This window comes from Leptonychotes weddellii, chromosome 3 (genome assembly GCF_054177405.1).
Source record: "Leptonychotes weddellii isolate Sample4059 chromosome 3, ASM5417740v2, whole genome shotgun sequence".
Classification (NCBI taxonomy): domain Eukaryota; kingdom Metazoa; phylum Chordata; class Mammalia; order Carnivora; family Phocidae; genus Leptonychotes; species Leptonychotes weddellii.
In genome coordinates, this window is record NC_138371.1 from 21,361,636 (window position 1) to 21,381,130 (window position 19,495).

The window sequence follows — 19,495 nt, forward strand, 5'->3', positions numbered from 1 at the left end:
TCCCAAGCATGCACTAAATATTTGGTGGAAGCAGTAACAAGAATTTTAATATCTGAAGAGAGAAGTTAAGTTGGTAAAAGTGATTTTTCAGGATCCTATGCCTTAATTTGTTTTTCCTTTCTATGCTCAAAGATATGCCATTTAAACCTTGATCTCTGCATGGCTCTTTCTTAAATAATGTACCTTTCTTTGCCAAAATTGAGCATAGTTGAAATTACAAGTCAATGCTTTCTATATTATCTGAAAAACTATATCAAGATTTTATTATATTCCCATTAACTTTATAAATCTGTAATTCTGGTGTCAGCTGGGAATGTAAAGCTTCATTAGTTTAATGAAGTTGATTTAAATTTTGGAGAGAGATTTTTTTTCTGAGTATAAAAGTTGAACCAGATATTTGAAAATAAACTTAATCCTAAAATGCATGAAAATAGTAGAGTGTACAGGGTATATATTTTTTAAAATATTATTGCACAATTAGAGGAAAGCTATCTTGCCATTAGGTAAATTAGTTATGTAATAGGTTTAAACTATTTAGAAATAGCACTGTGAGGAAGAAAGTAAAATTAATTCAAAAGATAGTGTCAGATTAAAAAAAAATTATGTAGCTTACTCTTGCCAGGCACATATTGTTAATTTTGTTAAGGTGACAGCTTTTGTGGTTTGTTTTAGTTTCAGCTTGTCCCAGAAGGTGTTGCTACCCTGTGGAGGTGTTAGGCACCATAGTAATGGAAAAGGAGATAAAATGGAAGACTTATAAAATGTCTTATCATTTGGGCCTTCCTGGAGAAACCTAGCTCACATTTCTGAGTGGTCAGCTTGACATTTTAAAGCAGGGAGAAGTTGTGTCATTATTTCTAGAATACTACAGTGGTTAAGGAAAAAGATTTAAAGTTCATTGCAGTAATTGCTGACAGCTCCCATGGAATGAAGTGCTTTTAGTAAGCATGTGCTGCTTTGAAAAAAGGCAGTGTACTAGGGGTGTGGAAGGGGACAGTGAGCTTTGAGATGAATGTGGCAAAAATGTGGATTTGGGTATTCTGGTGCCCCTAATAAAATTTCATTCATTTTGAAGGTGGAAAAAAGTAAAATGACTCTTAGTGGTTCTTGTACTTATGGTCTTCAAGCAAAGAAAGACTCCAGGCTTCTGAAACTAACAACTTGTGTATTTTCAGTAACTTCAAGTACAAAACCTGGTGGCTGGTTGTCCCAGGGAGCAAGGTAGCTATAGCTAGTATCATTGGGCTTGGCGCAGTCCATGTGAAGTGCTCAAGCAATCCCTACTGTAAATGCATTCCCCTTCCCTGGAAACCTGCAATTTGCCTCTTAGTCCCAGATGGGGAGGAAACTTGCAAACAGCCGCAAGCCATACATAATGGCGGGGTTCACATCCTGACAGGGGCAAAGTAGAAAAAAGGAAAAATTCAAAAGAGTCTTCATAACATTATTTGAGTCAAGGACTTTATGCTTTTTGTGAAGGTTGTAGCACTCCTTTTTTTTTTCAAGTTTTGAGAATGTTGTGTTTGTTTTGCCTTCCCCCCGCCCCTGGATGCCAGCCAATATTCAACTGAAGGAAGCTCATGGGGATGGCACATTAATCACGTTGCACTATCTTTTGCTTAAGCAGCTAACATTTATTGCTTAATAAAGACCATCCTCGACACTAGGTTTCCAGTATATATACTGTATATATGTATAAATGTACATTAACATTTAAACATGCTCTTACCTATGACCTTTAGAAATACATTAGTACATAGATTTAGGAATGCTGTTTTTAAGCCAGAGTTTTTAAAAAATGATCTAAAATAGATCTTTATCTGAACTCCAAACTCAGAAGAGATTTGGTATAAAGAAGTGTATTCATTTTTAAATGCATCCTGTAATTTTTTCAGCTTTATTAAAGTATAATTGACAAATGAAATTGTAAGATATTTAAAGTGTACATTGTGATGATTTGATGTATGTATACATTGTGAAAGGAATCCTCCCACCTAGTTAATTAACACATCTATCACCTCACATATTTATCTTTTGTGTGTGAGAGAGAACATTTAAGTTCTACACTCTTATTAAATTTCAGTTATAGAGTACAGAGTTAACAATAGTCACCATGTTATGCATTAGGTCCTCAAACCTTATAAATCTCATGGCTGGAAGTTTGTACCCTTTTACCAACCTCTCCTTTTTTCCCTCATCCTCCTGCCCCTGGAAGCATACTTTTCTACTCCCTGTTTCTATGAGTTCGACTTGTTTTTAGATTCCACATATATACATATAAGTGATAACATCAGTATTTGTCTTTCTCTTGCTGGCTCATTTCATTTAGCATAATGCCCTCAGTGTCTATCCATGTTCTAAACAACAGGATTTCCTTCTTTCTCATGGCTGAATAATATTCCTCTGTGTGTTTGTGTGTGTGTGTGTGTGTGTGTGTTTGTATAACATGGCCTTATCCATTCATTTATTCCTGGACACCTTAGGTTGCTTCCATATCTTGGCTGTTGTGTGAAAAGGGGGGCATAAAAGGCATCTAATTCAGAAAGGAAGTAAAACTGACTTAACTGCAGATGACATGTTATATATAGAAAATCCTAAAGACACACATCAAAAAACTGTTAGAAATAACCAACAAATTCAGTAAAGTGGGGTACAGAATCAATATTTAAAATCAGTTGTGTTTCCATATACTAAACAACAAACTATTGGACACATTAAGAAAACAATCTCATTTGCAGTTGCATCAAAAAGAAAAAAAATACCTAGGGATAAATTTAACCAAGGAGATAAAAGATCTGTATGCTGAAAACTGTAAGAGATTGAAGAAGACCTAAATAAATGAAAAGATATTCCATGCTGATAGGTTGGAACAATTAGTATTGTTAAAATGTTCATACTACCCAAAGCAGTATATAGATGCAATGCAATTTCTGTCAAAATTCCAATGACATTTTCACAGAAATAGAAAAAACAAGCCTAAAATTTGTATGGAACCACAACAGACCCTAAATAGCCAAACCAGTCTTTGAGAAAAAAGAACAAAGCTGGAAGCATCACACTTCTTGATTTCAAACAGTGTTACAAAGCAATAGTAATCAAAACAGTATGGTGTTGGCATAAAAAATAGGTACATAGATGAATATAACAGATTAGAGAACCCAGAAATCAACCCATGCATCTATGGTCTACTAATTTACATCAAAGGAGCCAAGAATACACATAGGAAAAGTATAATCTCTTCAGTAAATAGTACTGAGAAAACTGGGACAGCCACATACAAAAGAATGAAACTAAAATGAAACCCATATCTTACACCATCCACAAAAAAATCAATTCAAAATGGATTAAAGACTTAAATTTAAACCTGAAACTGTAAAACTCCTAGAAGAAAATGTAGGGGGTAAGCTTCTTGCCATCAATCTTGGCTGATCAGCCAAGAAATCAGTCAGATTTTTTTTGTATAAGGAAATTTATATTGAGATACTCAGTAGCTAACAATTATTACCAATTACACAATTTTTTTACATAAAATTTCAAGCATAGTTTGGCTGAATCCTAGAATTGTAGGTACCACACACTGAAGGGACCTCAAGAGCCTTGGCCTCAGGCAGGTAGGCTTTTGATTATATTACCTGCACCAATAAGTAGCCTTATCTCCATTTCATAGTTAAGGCAGCTAAGTCTCTAGAAGGTAACATGCCCAATTATAGGTGACAGAGATATGATGTCAGCACTAAATTATGTCAATAGAAGGAGAAATAAAACCCAGTTATTACATATTTTACTTTTTTTTTTTAAAGATTTTGTCAGAGAGAGAGAGAGAGCACAAGCAGGGGGAGCGGCAGACAGAGGGAGAAGCAGGCTCCCTGCTGAGCAAGGAGCCCGATGAGGGACTTGATCCCAGGACCCCAGGATCATGACCTGAGCCAAAGGCGGCAGATGCTTAACCAACTGAGCCACCCAGGTGTCCCTGCATTTTACTTTACTTTTGATCTGACCAGAAAATATCAAGTATTTTAAAAGTATATTTAAATGAATAAGGAATTCTCTTACATGTGACAAATGTAATAACTTTGCAAGTTTTTAAAAAAAGCTATTGGTGTGCCCTTTATATGGCATGTCTTATTTGCTCTCTATGATACATAGAACTATGTCATCACTTTAAGAATGTTTTATATTCTTTAGTTACGAGGTTTAGAAAGCTGGCTAACGGATGTTCTGGATATGGAGACAGACAACTCATTGAATAATCAAAACTTCAGTTCACAGATAGATGACATGCTTAAAGTAACTACTTACAATTCAGAAGAAGCTATCCTTTTGAAATAGTGATCTTATGAGAGTGTTTGAGTATTTATGCTCTATATTTTGCACTGAGATTTTATAGTAGTAGTATATTCTGGGGGGAGGGCTTACCAGTCATTGTCATTCTCACCACAATATTTTACTGTGCATAGTTGCTCATATATAAAAAAAAAGATATGTGTATATATATATATATATACACACACATACATATGTATGTATACACATATATACACATATATACGTAAATCACAACTGCCATGAAAGCAGGGACTGTATCTGTCTTGTTTACTGCAGCATTGCAGTACCTGGTAGAGAGCAGATGCTCAGTAATTTTGAATGGCTGAATGAATTCTAAGGAGTTTCTTCTTTCATATAGTGATTGTTGAAACACAGTCTGTTAATAAGCTGACAGTACTTGTCTTTAAAATTACTGCCTTACAAACATTAATTCTTTTATGTCTTACTCCATTTTAAACTCTCTTAGATTTTAGGATATTTCCATACTCATTGAATGTATGCATTTCAGAAAAAAAAATGGTGTCACTCAGACCAACATGTATCGTGACTTTTCTTCTCTTTATGATTGCCCCCAATGTTGAGTACCATCTATCTTCTCTATTATGAACGCATATTCAACCTGTAAATACTATCTACAATGCCACTTCCCTCATGAAGCCTTCCGAATCATCCTTGTGCTTCCCTATAGTACACATACCTCTACGTTTATATTTGTTTGATGTCCTACACTTCATGATATGCTTTCATATTTTGATAAATCTATTAATAGGTAAAATAGCTCTAAGGGTATTTATATACAATTGTATTTAATACTCAGAAGAGCCCTCGAAGGCAGGTATTATCATAATCTTGATTTTATAGAAGAGAAAAATGGGACCGAGAGGTTTCTTACGGTCATGTGGCTAATAAATGAAAGAACCTGGCCTTAAACCCAAGGGCACTGAATCTAGATCCCATACTCTAACCACAGGCTATACGGCCTGCTCTAAATGATTGTGTGCTTTCCCAGTCTCAGGATTTTTACATAGAGGGTATTATCCTCACTTTACACAGTAGGAAACAGGGAGACATTAAGTGACTTAACGTTCACACGTGTAAAGAACTTAAACACAAGTATTTGAATCCAGCATTTCCATTATTCACCTCGGACCTCCTAGTTGCAATATAATTATTTTTTTTTACCTTTTAATATATGTACTCTATATGACTATCTAAAATATCTGTTCATTAGGACATTGTAAAAAAAAACAGTTGCTGCTGCTATGTTATGGAAAATAAGTATCTGTCACTGATCTTTTAAAATTTACTGGGTGGTTATCCAGATTCATTTTCCTAATCACCACTATGAGTTTTCTCCTCTTTGTTACTACTTGACATATTTTATTGGTTATACATTTTTAACTGACCACTGACCAGGCCTGCCTCTTGGGGCCAAATGTTAACTCTGCTTGTTTCACACAAATAGTGAAGTATTTGTGGAAGAACACCAGGGAAAGAATTTCTGTAGCCTTGATGGGAGTATGTAGGCTCCAGATTTTGGAAACCAAGGATATGTGAACCCAGAGCGTGAAGAGCTGTTGAGTTCCTCTGTCACTTCAGTTCAGAGACTCAGTAAAGCCGCTGAAGTGCGTTGCATGGCTTTGGTTCTTTCCTCTGTTAATGTTGCCCTGTAATGGAAACCCTGCTCCATTTCTTATCTGTTTCTCTTCAGCGTGCAGGCAGCACTGCCTTCTGACCTGGTTTAAGCGTCCTTAGTGACCTCTGGCAACCCAATGCGTTGGGTCCCTTCAGGAATATGCCCACTCAGCTGGATTTTATAGTAATGATTTTACTTCTTACAGAAGTTTGGTTAAAAATTTGTACTCCCCTTATTTGAAGAGATCATTTCACAATGTAATTTGCTTCACAAACCTCCCACGGCTATGTTAAGCAGATGGTTGCCAAACACCAGTTCAAAGTAGATTGCTCTTTTATGAAATAAAACCCAGGCTCAGAAAATCTGGCAGTATAAGCTGGTCTTCTTCCAAAGCCGGCTCTCAGACAAATTTCTCTTTACTCAAAGCTGGCACCCTACTTACACCTGTATTAGGCATGCACAAGAGACGTGTCGGATGGCACACACTGATCAGAGCTGTTCTTCGTTAACATCCCTTTTCTTTACTGGTAACTGGTAACCAGTTTGCTTTTGGTGACATAGGGAAACAGCAGTTCTGGGTTCTAGTCTCCAATCTGGCGCTGAGTAGACGTGTGACTTGGACATGTTACTTCGCCCCATCTGAGTATCCTCATCTGTAAAATGAGGATATTAGGTACTTCACAGGGTGGCGATCATGATTAAATCAGGAGACACATATTATGCACCTATAGTCTTTGCTGTCATACAGTGGTCCTTTAATCAATATTGTGATGATGTTTTGTGTTTAAAACCCAACTCTGCATTGATAGATTTGCCACCTGTGGTTAATTTATGCATGGTCTCTATAACTTAAAAAGAGAAGTGTAATACGTAAATTAGCAACAGTTCAACAATTACTGAGTGCCTGGTGTATGTAAGGGTATGATGGTTTTTACAACTTATAATAAAAATAGCACTTTTTTTCAAGGATCTTATACTATAGGGAATGTAGAGTTAAGGCAGAAACACTCATGGAATCACTAGAGTGTGTCTTTGTGCTCAGGAAATACTTCATGAAAAAAGGTAGGAGATGAGTGGCCTTGAATGGTATGCTAATATTGATAGAAATAGGGAAAGAATTCCAAAAAATAATAATAGGAGCCAGGAAGAAAAATGAGTAGTAGAGATGTATAGGATGTGTTCCAGGAAGAATGGCTGGAAAATGACTGGAAAAAGTATAAACAACTAAGGGACTCGTAGAACATATGGCTGAAAGCTATGATGGAGCTGTGCTGAGGGTGTCCTTAAATTCTGCAACAATACCTTTGTATTTAATTTGTATACAGTGGGCGGTCGTTGAAGACATTTAGAAGAGTAATAGGAGCTCTGCTTTAGGAAGATTAATCGAACAACTAAATATAATGGCGGATGAATTGGAGGAGTGGAAAGTAGTAAAAGACAGAAGAGAGACCAGTTAGAAAGCTGTTCTGGGTGAGATGGAACAGGTGATTTTAAAGTTGTTCTGGGTTGCATGAAAATGCGAAAAAAGGCTATGCAAGAAGTGGCAAATACTGAATCTTTAGGACTCTGCAAATCTTTTAAAGGATGAATAAAGGGGTAGACTGTTGTTTGCTTGTGGAATTTCTATATAAAGTAGGCTTATTTCTTCCACATTGTACATTTCTTATGAACAAGTTGTCTGGCAGAATATTCAAACTTCATCCTTGGGCTACAATGATGCCACTGTGCTGGGCTGTGAGAGTGTGTGGTTTGATGATGGGCATCCTATATAAGATTTCAGGCATTGTGGGAGACCATCAAGGTCATCCCTTTTCTTTCCTTTTTTTTTTTTTTAACATAGAGAGGACACTTATTTTGTATTTATTTTGTCATGAAGACCTCTTTAAATGTAAGTGAGAGACTACATGAGCTGCTCATAGGTATGATTTATCTTTATAACAATTGACACAAAACTGTCAAAATTTGACCACAAAGGAAGTCCTAAGATGACATCCACCATAAACTGTTGGTTTAGAGATTAAAACTGATAATATTGACTTATTCCTCAAATGGCTGTCTTTACCTACCACTGGTAAGTCATAACATGTCAAGGAATATAGTCAAAAGGTGGGGGTGAGGGTGGGTAGAGGATTATGTATTGACAAATTCTTCAGGAACATAGACCCTACCCCGGCCTTAAGACCAAAACTAATGTAAAAATTAGGAGGTGGTTGTTTTGAGTGGACATATACATTCCAGACTTGATAGAAAATATTAATTCAACAGTTAATTTTATGGAAATAATATTTTATTTGACCATCATAGACTTGAATTCCTAGTATTTTTTCAGCCAACTGACATAGTTTTATAGCATGTGAAAGACCTGTTTGTCCTAAATACAATATTTGTCCTAAATATACTTAGTTACTTGTTTAATTGGAGAACCAGTATCATGTCATAGAAAGATGGCTAGGCTAAGAGGCAGAAGATCTTGAGTTGATATCACGTTAACATTTACTAACTTTGTGTTCTTGGGAAAATCACTTGATGCCTCCATTTGTTTATCTGTAACTGCCCTATCTATCATTCATTGTTGAGTATCAATTGAGACAGAGTATATATTTTATAAATCATGGAGAATTATAAGTTGCTATTTTCCTGTTATTCTAGTGTGCAGTTTTCATGAAATCAAGTGTTATTTTCCCTATATTTCAGATGATGCAGGTGGCTGAATCAAAGTGAAGAAACATCTCAAGGTCCCACAATTAGTTAGGTGGCAGAGGGGGAGGTAAAGACGTGGTTTCCTGCCTCAGGTACAGGGAAACTTTCTACTACACCATTCTTAGAATAGGAGTATTTCAGAAATCAGCACTGTCTTGATCTAGTTACTCTAGTAGGTCTAAGAAATATATAATGTCACTTTATTAGAGAAGAGAGGGTGGGGAGGAAAGGAAATGCGGTGATGTGATGTACACACTGAGAAGGCTACCCACAAATGGCTCAGCTGCAGTTTAGCTACATAGTGTCTGGACTTGTCCAAAACCATTTATAAAATGAATACTTTAAGGATGTTGTGAGCTGTTTTGCAAGACTTACACATTTATTTATTCATAGTTGCAAGAAACAAAGGGTTCATATTGTGTGAAATTTTGTTGAATTTTTACAAAATGCATATACCTTAAAATAATTTTTGTTGTGATTTTACTTTAGTTGTTTAGACTGTTGGTAAGTTCCTAGTAAATAATTGTGCTTTACATCAGAGTTTTGAAGGCAGTTTGTTTTTCTAACACATTATTTAAACAGCTGCTGGGCTGTTAACATGGATTTAATCATGTTTGGTGTTTCTGTTTCGATAGTTTAAATGAGAGAGGGTTATATTAGCTCAGAAGCAACTTCAACAGATTATTAGATAGACATATTGATTCAATTAGTGTGTATAACACCATTTCAAGTAGCTGGCATAGACCAGGAGAAATTGATGCTTGTAAGTAATAACACCCCTTAAGTGTCCTCTTGAATTCTCACACAACAGAAACCAAGCATATAAAAAGTCCACTTATATATCACACCTGGAAGGCTTTCCCCCCACCCAATTTAGTAATTAAAGAATGGTTTTAGCTATCTTTTATTATTCATCACTGTGAAACAAATATTTAAGTCTCATAGTATTTACTTCCTTTAAAAATTAAAAATTGAAAAATATAATTGGATATTTATAAATCACTAATTTGAAGGGGTAATTAATTGAGAAATCCTATTTATACTCCATATAATAAATATATCCTTTCAAATACAGCAAATAAATCATAATCCCTTTGCATTATTTTCCTAGCTAGGAAATTTTATTTTATTTTTTATTTTTTTAAATATTTTATTTATTTATTTGACAGAGAGAGAGACAGTGAGAGAGGGAACACAAGCAGGGGGAGTGGGAGAGGGAGAAGCAGGCTCCCCGCTCAGCGGGAGCCCAATGCAGGGCTCGATCCCAGGACCCTGGAATCATGACCTGAGCCGAAGGCAGATGCTTAACGACTGAGCCACCCAGGCGCCCGCTAGCTAGGAACTTTTAATAATCTATTAGTGGATTAGTAGAATCAAGTCATACTAATAATACATTTTAAGTTTAGAAAGTTTAATTGAAATATTAAAAATATTTTAATAATGATATTTAAGGTTCTGGTTACTGTGGTATTTCCCAAAGTTGACATTTTAAAATGATAGAATTATCTGTGACAACCACATTCTAAGGATTAGCATAGAATTTGTTCCTTCCACTTGATAATTCAGAATTAACTTGAATATATTTTACCATACATATTAGAAATGATCTTTTCCCAAAAAATTTTAAAAATTGAGAATTTTATTATTTGAAGACATCAGTTGCCAGACATCACAAAATCATATGCTATCTTGCCTTGATGGGTGATTTGAGGGAGGCACGGAATAAAAAATAGTAAATGTCCAATTTCTAAGGAAAAGCCTCTTTCCATTTATGTACTGTTCAGGTCAATAATGTAACAATTATGTAACAAAATTATATGTGTTAGTAAAATATTTCCCTCCTCTCAGTCATGAACTCTTTCATGACCTGTTTCTGAGTGTATATTATCCTGTTGATATGAATTTCTTATTTAAGTTAATACTCTTCAGCTTTTAGTCTTAAACCTTCATAATCACTTTTAGCAAATTATTAGGCAAGCAGCAAATACTTAATAAATATTTGCTAGTTTATTTTTAAAGAGAATTCAGTTTTGGTCTTTGTTTCTTACTGGCTGACGTGGATGAGTTCTAGGAGTATGATATCTCTGAGCATGAAGAGGGAGGGGTGAATTTTAAATTTATAAACCTGTTTGCATTTTGAAGCAACTTTTTGCTTAAAGATAAATGTTGTAGTTTTTGTCCTGAAATATATTCAAAGCTTCTTCTATGTAAAATTGATCATAAAAGTCTTTTTTATTAACTATTATTTTACCTGTGTTCATGAATCTCTGAGTCAACTTAATATATATATATAATAATTAACTTTTTCTTCATCACGAATACTTTAAATTGTGACTTGTCCTTTTTTTTAAACTGTAAAATCATATCATCTCCTTTAACTTAAAAATATGTAATTTAAACATCTTATTTTGTTCATTAAAATATTCAAGTATCTATATAAGTTATTTGTGACTACAATATTGAATAACAGGACAAATTGATCAATTAATTAAAATCTTTCACATCTCCTTTTCATTGCTAATAATTTGTTCTTACAAAATACTGTTCTTACTAAATAGTTTGTCATTATATAGTAATGTGTGTAAATTCCTATAGATATGAAAAGAAGAATGTAAAATTCAGGCATATCAAGGAAACAGCCTGAAAAATAATTCTTGGTGTTGAGATTATAATAACAAGAATTCATCCCACTCACACTAACAAATTCTCTTCTTCAGAGAAATTAGCCCGTTTATGAGAATGTTTTCCTGTTACCAAACTGTAAAAGAAATACCATATAATGAAGAGTAAAAATTTGATAACAGATGTACTATGAATATTATACAATGATTAATAGTTATAGTAGTTTTATATATTATAGCTACAAATAATAATACAATTCTTCCATTGATATATAAATTGTAATTTAGAGTATACGTAAATTTACTGAACACTTAAGTTTAATCATTAATGAGTTAATTTATAGTGTTCTGCATTATTTAGAAACATCTTAAATAGTGAAAATAAATTGTGAGAGAATTTCTTTTATATTTGAGTAAGGAAGTTTTTTCTATATAAGAATTGAAATTCAAAGACTAATTGCTTTTTATCCTAAATTTCAACCTAATTTTAGTAAAGCAGACTAAAAATTCATTATGATGGGATTTTGTTTGTACATAGACACCATATTAATGGAAAATTTCATCAATGATATGTATATACTAAAAATGTGTTGCATTTATTGATTTACTATATCAGTGAATATAAATTACTATATTTACTATAGCAATAGTATGTACATTCATATGTGATAAACAATTATTTAGAGTATAATATTGTTAGAGAAAAGATTGCTGAAGTTTACCATTTCTTCTGTATTTTAGTTCTAACAAATGTATACTTTTTTGGATATTCATTTCAATTATATTCCTCTGTGGATACAAAGTTCTAACTATAATTTTAATATCCAATAATTTTTAAATGACATTTTACCCATGTTAGTTATTAAATTTTGATGTCCATATTATAATATTCTCACTAGGGAAAAGGTGATCATTTAATATAACATCAAGTCATATTTTTCATAATTTTGTGCTGTTTTGAAATTTGAGAGGCCCATAAGTTTCAGACTCAGACCTACTCTTTTAAGATACATTTCTTCAATTCCTGAAATGGAATGCTGGTAGACTTTACACTCATTAAATGCAGCTTGTCAGATGTCGGCCAGTTCAGGAATATAAATGATGACATTGCTGTGCAGTTTATAATTTCTAGTACATCACTTAAATATGTGGGACAATTTGCTCACAGATTAATATATGAAGTTATGTTATATAAAGTTATTCTTTTCATTTGTTTTCTTAATTTTTTCTTTAAATGATAATTATGAATGAAATATGGGACTACATAGGATAAAAATTAGTGTTTTACTTTGATTAGAATAATTTCATTCCCAGAAAAAAAAACATGGAAAATTTCTTGGAGTATGGAAAAACTTACTGAAGCGAAATACAGAATCTAGAAACCACAATTGAAAACTTTAAAATTCAAATACCCTTGAGTAATAAGATAATCCAACATTTGCAAAACATAATAAATATGGGGCTCAGTTCCTTAGTATATAATGCATTTAAATTCAGTGAGAAAAAACCAACAACCTAGTAGAAAATGGGCAAATAACTTTCATAGACAGCTCCCAAAAAACCCCCATTTAAATATAGACATAGATGCTCAATTTCACCCATAAAAAATGCAGATTAAAATCTATAGTAAAATACCAGTTTTTATCTAATAGATTGACAGTTCAATGTGATATTATATAATATCTATAATAGCAATAATCTTACATTTTATTGATAAAGCCTAGGAATAAATTATATTGATAAAATAGATTTTGTGTAGCTGTTAGAAAGAATAGTGTGGGTTTCTGTGTACTAATATGGAAAAATTAAACAGATATTATTAAATGAAGAGAGCAAAGTTAAGGTCAGGTAAATTATACATGCCAATTTGTGTAAAGAGAGGCCATCTACACACACACACACACACACACACTTCTGAATTAGAAAATGAGGATAATAGTTGCTTTTGAGACCAGAATTTAGGGGTGAACTTTGAGTAGAAAAGGACTTAATTTTCATTTTTTATCCTTTAATTTTTCTCTGCTGTGTTCATGGATTTTTTAAACATATAAAACAATTCTAAAGAAAGAAAATTCTTAATTTACTAAAACACCACAGTGAATACTGTCTGAACACTTCCTAGATGCCACACATTTTTTGAGCATGTTGGTGAAATTAAGATAGATAAAGTATGGTGTCTATCTTCTCAAAAACTGGTAAAGTGGTACTTATTTGTAAATAGGATAAAACTCAGTGTAGTAGATTTTCTATTAGAAATGGGGCCAAGAAGCCTATATACTCTTTTGTAGATCTCAGAGTAGTTTACATACTATAATTGATCTTCACAAGATTTATTCTGTACATAGACACCATATTAATGGAAAATTTTATTTTCCATTAATCCAATAAATCCAAGATTTATTCTGGAAAAAATAGAGCACTGTCACCAGAAAAATAATAGGTAAGCCCATTTTCTGTATTTGCTCACTTAATGCTCACATCAGCCTGAGAAAGTGGTACCATTGTCGTCCTCATTTTATAAAGTACACGAGGGACTTAAGTATCTTTTAAAACGTGACACTGCTTCTAATGAGTGCCAGAGCTGGTATTCAAATCCAGACACTCTGGTTACAGGATCCTCACTCCTAATAGCTGAACTATTCTACTTAAACTTCATTTTGTAGTTTGAATTTATATCTACTTTGCAAACAAAAGACAAAAAATTCAGACATTAAATAACTAGTTCAAGTTTCTACTGCTAATAAATGTCAGAGCCATGGTCTGTGGGCTAAATACAGTGATCTCATTTTGTACCATGTTGCCTCTATTCTTAGGGGAGTTCCAAGGGAGGGGAGCAGGGGAAGAGCCATTTTGATAGCACTACCTGTTTAAATACTAATGACAAATCACAGAATGTGTGGTTTCTCTAAGAAAATTGCAGTAAAAAGAACTTACTTCCTTTTTATGAATGTTTCTTCCATCCAAGTAGTACCAAATAATTTGTTTTGCTCAGGAACTTTGATATGATTTCTTAAGAAATTTTCAAGATCAGGGGATAAAAAACTGGTATTCATTTAAAGCCTGTTTCTGCTTTGTGAAAAGACTTTGTCAGCAATCCAGAATGAGGGCTGTGCTAACAAAATTCCAACTTTTCTGTGGGATGATCCAAAAACAGCAAACAGAAGGCATTAAATTTCTTAACAGTCACAAGTATGTGCATGCATGTTATGCCATTCCTGTCATTCACTGCTTTTTGGTGTGCATAGATTAAAGTTGGAATACTTTGATTTGCAGACTAATATGTTCCATAGAGAATTTACTTCGTATAAAAAAATAAAGAGTAGGTTAAGAGCATGTGAAGTCTGTGCATTCTGCCCTACATTTATAGAGCTCTTCATTGAATATATGTTTTTAATCTGATTTTAGGATATTTGCCTTGACAGTATGCCTTCATACATCTAAGACACTTGCTAGATTAAGATCCCAAGTTGCTGCTCAGTTTTGAAGCAGCTTTATACAAGTATTCTGATGTGAAACAGAATGTGTGTATATATATACATATAAATATGATTGTATGTGTATTTTGTATATGTATAAATATATATATATGATTTTTTTTTTAAAGATTTTATTTATTTATTTGAGACAGAGAGAATGAGAGACAGAGAGCGTGAGAGGGAGGAGGGTCAGAGGGAGAAGCAGACTCCCTGCCAAGCAGGGAGCCCGATGCGGGACTCGATCCAGGGACTCCAGGATCATGACCTGAGCCGAAGGCAGTCGCTTAACCAACTGAGCCACCCAGGCGCCCTATATATATGATTGTTAAGAAGCATGGCTCAGTGGGTTAAGCAATATCTAATCTTGTCTCATACATAATGCTGAGTCTCAGTAGTGACAAAATCAAAAGCCAATACCAGAATTAAGGACTTGCTTTAAAAATATTTAACGAAGGGGGGCGCCTGGGTGGCTCAGTTGGTTAAGCGACTGCCTTCGGCTCAGGTCATGATCCTGGAGTCCCAGGATCGAGTCCCGCATCGGGCTCCCTGCTCAGCAGGGAGTCTGCTTCTCCCTCTGACCCTCCCGACCCTCCCCCCTCTCATGCTCTCGCTCTGTCTCTCTCTCTCAAATAAATAAATAAAATCTTTAAAAATATATATATATTTAACGAAGGGGATGGGTATTCAGGAGGGCACGTATTGAATGGAGCACTGGGTGTTATATGCAAACAAGGAATCATGGAACACTACATCAGAAACTAATGATGTAATGTATGGTGACTAACATAACATAATAAAATTTTTAAAAAATTAAAAATTAAAAAAATATATAAGTTGAAGAAAGAAATGTGTGTACAAATGAAGTGTCATTCTGTTCACCTCGAGGTTTTTTGAGCCATCTTCACTTTGATGGCAAAGTCACTAAAATATTTTCGAGCACAGTATGTATTAACATTGCATTGGTGATTTCTATCCATGTTTATAGAATGGCACTGGGTGGAGAAGAGATGTAGATGACAACACATAGCCTGCATTTAAAATGCCTTCATTTCTTCTTTTTTAAATTACAGCAAATTCAGTAAAGCTAGAAATGCAGAGTGATGAAGAGTGTGACAGGAAACCCCTGAGCCGTGAAGATGAGATCAGGGGCCATGATGAAGGTAGCGGCCTAGAAGAACCCCTAATTGAGAGCAGCGAGGTGGCTGACAACAGGAAAGTCCAGGAGCTTCAAGGCGAGGGAGGAATCCGGCTTCCGAATGGTAAACTGAAATGTGACGTCTGTGGCATGGTTTGCATTGGGCCCAATGTGCTTATGGTACATAAAAGGAGTCACACTGGTAAGCAGCTGAAAGAATAACCTGATGACTGCCTGTGACATCTGATGTTGATATTACCTGACATCTATTCTCTTTCCTTTTTATTCAGGGGTGGCAGTGGTGAAACTACCTTTTCAGAATTCTGCTAGTATTGGATTGCTGAAAAGCAGAGAGTAGCCTGGGTCTTGACTTCCAGCCTTCAAATCTGAATAGCATATCAGAAAAGAAGTTTGGGATTCAGTTTCCACAGTTCTTAATATAGCAATAATATGATAAGGGTTCAAAAGGTATAGGAGAATCTCATTGTGTAACTTAATCTTTTTGTATTTCTATACGTATTTTACCATACCCATGGGCAGGTAATATAGTTTGCTAGCTAAGAGTTTATACTATAAAATGGTACTCATGCATTTATATAGAGGTGGATCATTTTCACCTTATCTGGTTAACTTCTTGGAATACAATTTCCAATCAGTCTCTGCCTACCATGGGTCTCTGTATTAGGCAGATACTTTCCCTAGTTGAGGATGTTACCATCTTCCGGTAATTTTTTTTATTATAACTCCTGCAAAGAGATATGTAGGGTACAGTATAGCCAAGAGTGGTGGGTATGCTGGTAGGAATGTGTAATCATGGAACAGGGTGAGGAAAAGAGGATTCCGATTAATAGAATATATACTTTTAGACATTTGAGTAATGTAAAAAAATAGCTAAATGAGGAGAAGGCCTTATTTAAATCTCTCCAAATCCTTTGGCAAAATGAAAAAAAAAAAGTTTAAATAAAAAAAAAAAGTGAGATTATGTGTAAGAAAGGCAGATGGTTGACTCTTAAAGTTTTAAGTCCATATGAAAATTGATTTAAAGATGGTACCTTTAACTATAATGCAAAGTAGTATTATATAGCAAAATATTAATCACTAATACTCTCAGAGTTTTAAAATATGTTTCTCTTTGGAAGAGAGAGAAATCAATTTAATTAGTAGGTGCTTAAAACATGAGAGATATGGGATACACTGAAGTCTTTTTAGCCCAAATCTCTCATTTACACATGAAGAAACTGAAGCCCCAAACAGTCAAATGATTTGTCCATTATTCCTTATGTAGTTAGGTCATTATGAGGCTAAAACCAAGGTTTCCTGATGCCCAGACTGGTTTTGTGCAAATATACTGTACTTGGTATCTCACTGCACCAACATTTAATGATGAGATATGATTATAAGGCTTAAAAATTATAGTAAGAAGTTACACATTAAAATCAATGTTATCTTAATCAAAATCATCAGGTTTAGAACCTGTACCCTTATTCCAGCTCTACAGTTACATGTTAACTTTTGGTTTTATTTTTAATTTCCTCTTTAAACAGCATATTTTAAAAATATTTATATTGCTAGTGTAGGTTTTTTTACCTTAATTAAAAAAAATTCTTCGAGAAAAGTTAAAAGATCGAGTTTGGTATTTTATAAGAAAAATAGGAAAAGACTATAAAATAATGAGTCTACTTTTCATCTATGCTCATGAAGTAACGTTAACTGCAGTTCTAAAAGAAGAGTTCTACCAAGTTATAATGTATTCATTATCTCACAGTGATTATATTGAGGTAGATAACACCCATTCAAATGTGTAACTAGCAACATATAAACTAAACAAAAGTAGTCTAATGACTTTTCAGTTGAATTGCATATAGTGTACATTTTAAGGCTAAAAAGTATACTAACAACAATTTTTTGTAAGATTTCTAATAAACCTTTTATGGTCTGAGTCAAGAAAATTTAAAGAACCTGAGTGTGCTCTCTTGAATATTTAGGTTAATCAGTGTTTCACTGCATTTGCAGTGATTTTCATGAGGATTATTGGTTTGTAAACACAAGAGTGATTACATACTGACTCTACTGCTTATTTAATATTTACTACTATAGTAGAGTTGAATTATTCTGATTCTGAAAATCATCAAATTGACACGGAAGATGTTTCTAAATAGTTATACGGATTTCCACAAGTTCTGTGAATATGGGATTCACTCAACTAGTAAAGGCAAGAATGGACAAAATAAATAAGTCCTCTTGTAACTTCATGAACTTTTATTGTTAATGAATGCTTATTGGAGTATTATAAAAATAACTTTCCTCAGATCTGGAAAGTTTCTGTTAAATAGCCATTCATAGAGGAGCTTGGGATACCTGCCACACATTATTGACCTTGAAATTGTGATATATCTTTAAAGTAGCTATTTTTATATGTATTTCTGATGACCCAGTTTATATATCTGAATGGGTCATGACCTTTCAACTCCATTTTAGTACTCTTTGAGAACAGAAAGTCTATTTGTATGTTTTGTTTTGTTTTTTTAATTTAAACTAGATTGAAAAAAATGTGGTCAGGATCTAGTATTAACCAAATGTTTTCTTATTAATGCCATGAACTACTGTCTTCATTTCAGAATTCCCCCCTCTCACCAATTATTTATAGCTAGTTTAAAAGGCACTGTCTTAAATCCTTATAAAGCCTTTGGGAAACATGTTTGTGTGTCATAGAATATCCAATATAAAATTGATAGTATAAAAATATACACAACAACCACCCAGTTTACTAAGATGACGTGTGGAGTATTATATCTAATTCACTTCTTCTTTCTCTTTCAAACTCTACTAAAGTGCCAATTCTAGTGTCTTAGAAATGGGTTGGTGTTATTTATTTCTTGGTGTTGCTACTCTAGTAGGTAATCAGGTAATATTGTCATCGGATACTCCAGGCACTCTTCACTGTGATACAGGCAGAATAAAAGAAGTAGAGGTAGTAAATCAATTCTTGCTTAAACACGAATTGATGTGGACCATTATAAATATAGACTATCCTTAACTTTGCCCTTCTTTGGAGTAGAGTACTCCCATCTTTGTAACTCTGTGTATATTGTAGCTTTATGGAACCATTCTTTTGCTCCAAGGTCTTCTCAACAAATACTTGGAATTTTTCTTATTTGTAGGTGGTTGCTCCATCCAACACAGGAACACCCTCTGTCTTTGATTCATCAAAGCAAACTGATACTTGTATTTCAGTTGAATATTTAAACAGATCTAGAAATATGTGTTTATGAAAGTACATAAAATAATGAAATATAATTTATTTCAAAATAAGAATAGATAACTTCATTCTGGGAATAACTAAAAAAGGTCCTTGAGCAGATTTTTTTATAAAAAATCTAACCAAAACAAAACAAGAAGCAGATTAAGAATGGAAATGAATGATAGCATGGCCACATATTAATTGTTCTCCTGGATTCAGAGTTGTTAATCCAGACTTTTGTACCCACCCATGGGGAAATTAGTTATCACAGATACAATAACCTATTTGATTTTTTCAATTGGATTATACTGTATAGTGTATTTAGTACATTTGTGGTGTTTTCTTGAAGTTTGCTTTTCT

General features: G+C 33.9%; 1 protein-coding gene across 8 annotated transcripts in view; it reads left to right on the top strand.

Moving 5' to 3' along the window:
* IKZF2 (IKAROS family zinc finger 2) overlaps positions 1 to 19,495 on the top strand; it is a 154,447-nt gene that overhangs the window by 82,316 nt on the left and 52,636 nt on the right. For 7 of the 8 annotated variants that reach the window (XM_081813688.1, XM_081813685.1, XM_081813683.1 and 4 more), the window contains one exon: positions 15,830 to 16,096. In XM_081813688.1, the coding sequence (XP_081669814.1) occupies positions 15,830 to 16,096 (267 nt within the window). The remainder of the gene's footprint in view (positions 1 to 15,829; positions 16,097 to 19,495) is intronic. The other variant, XM_081813689.1, reaches the window with a different exon arrangement.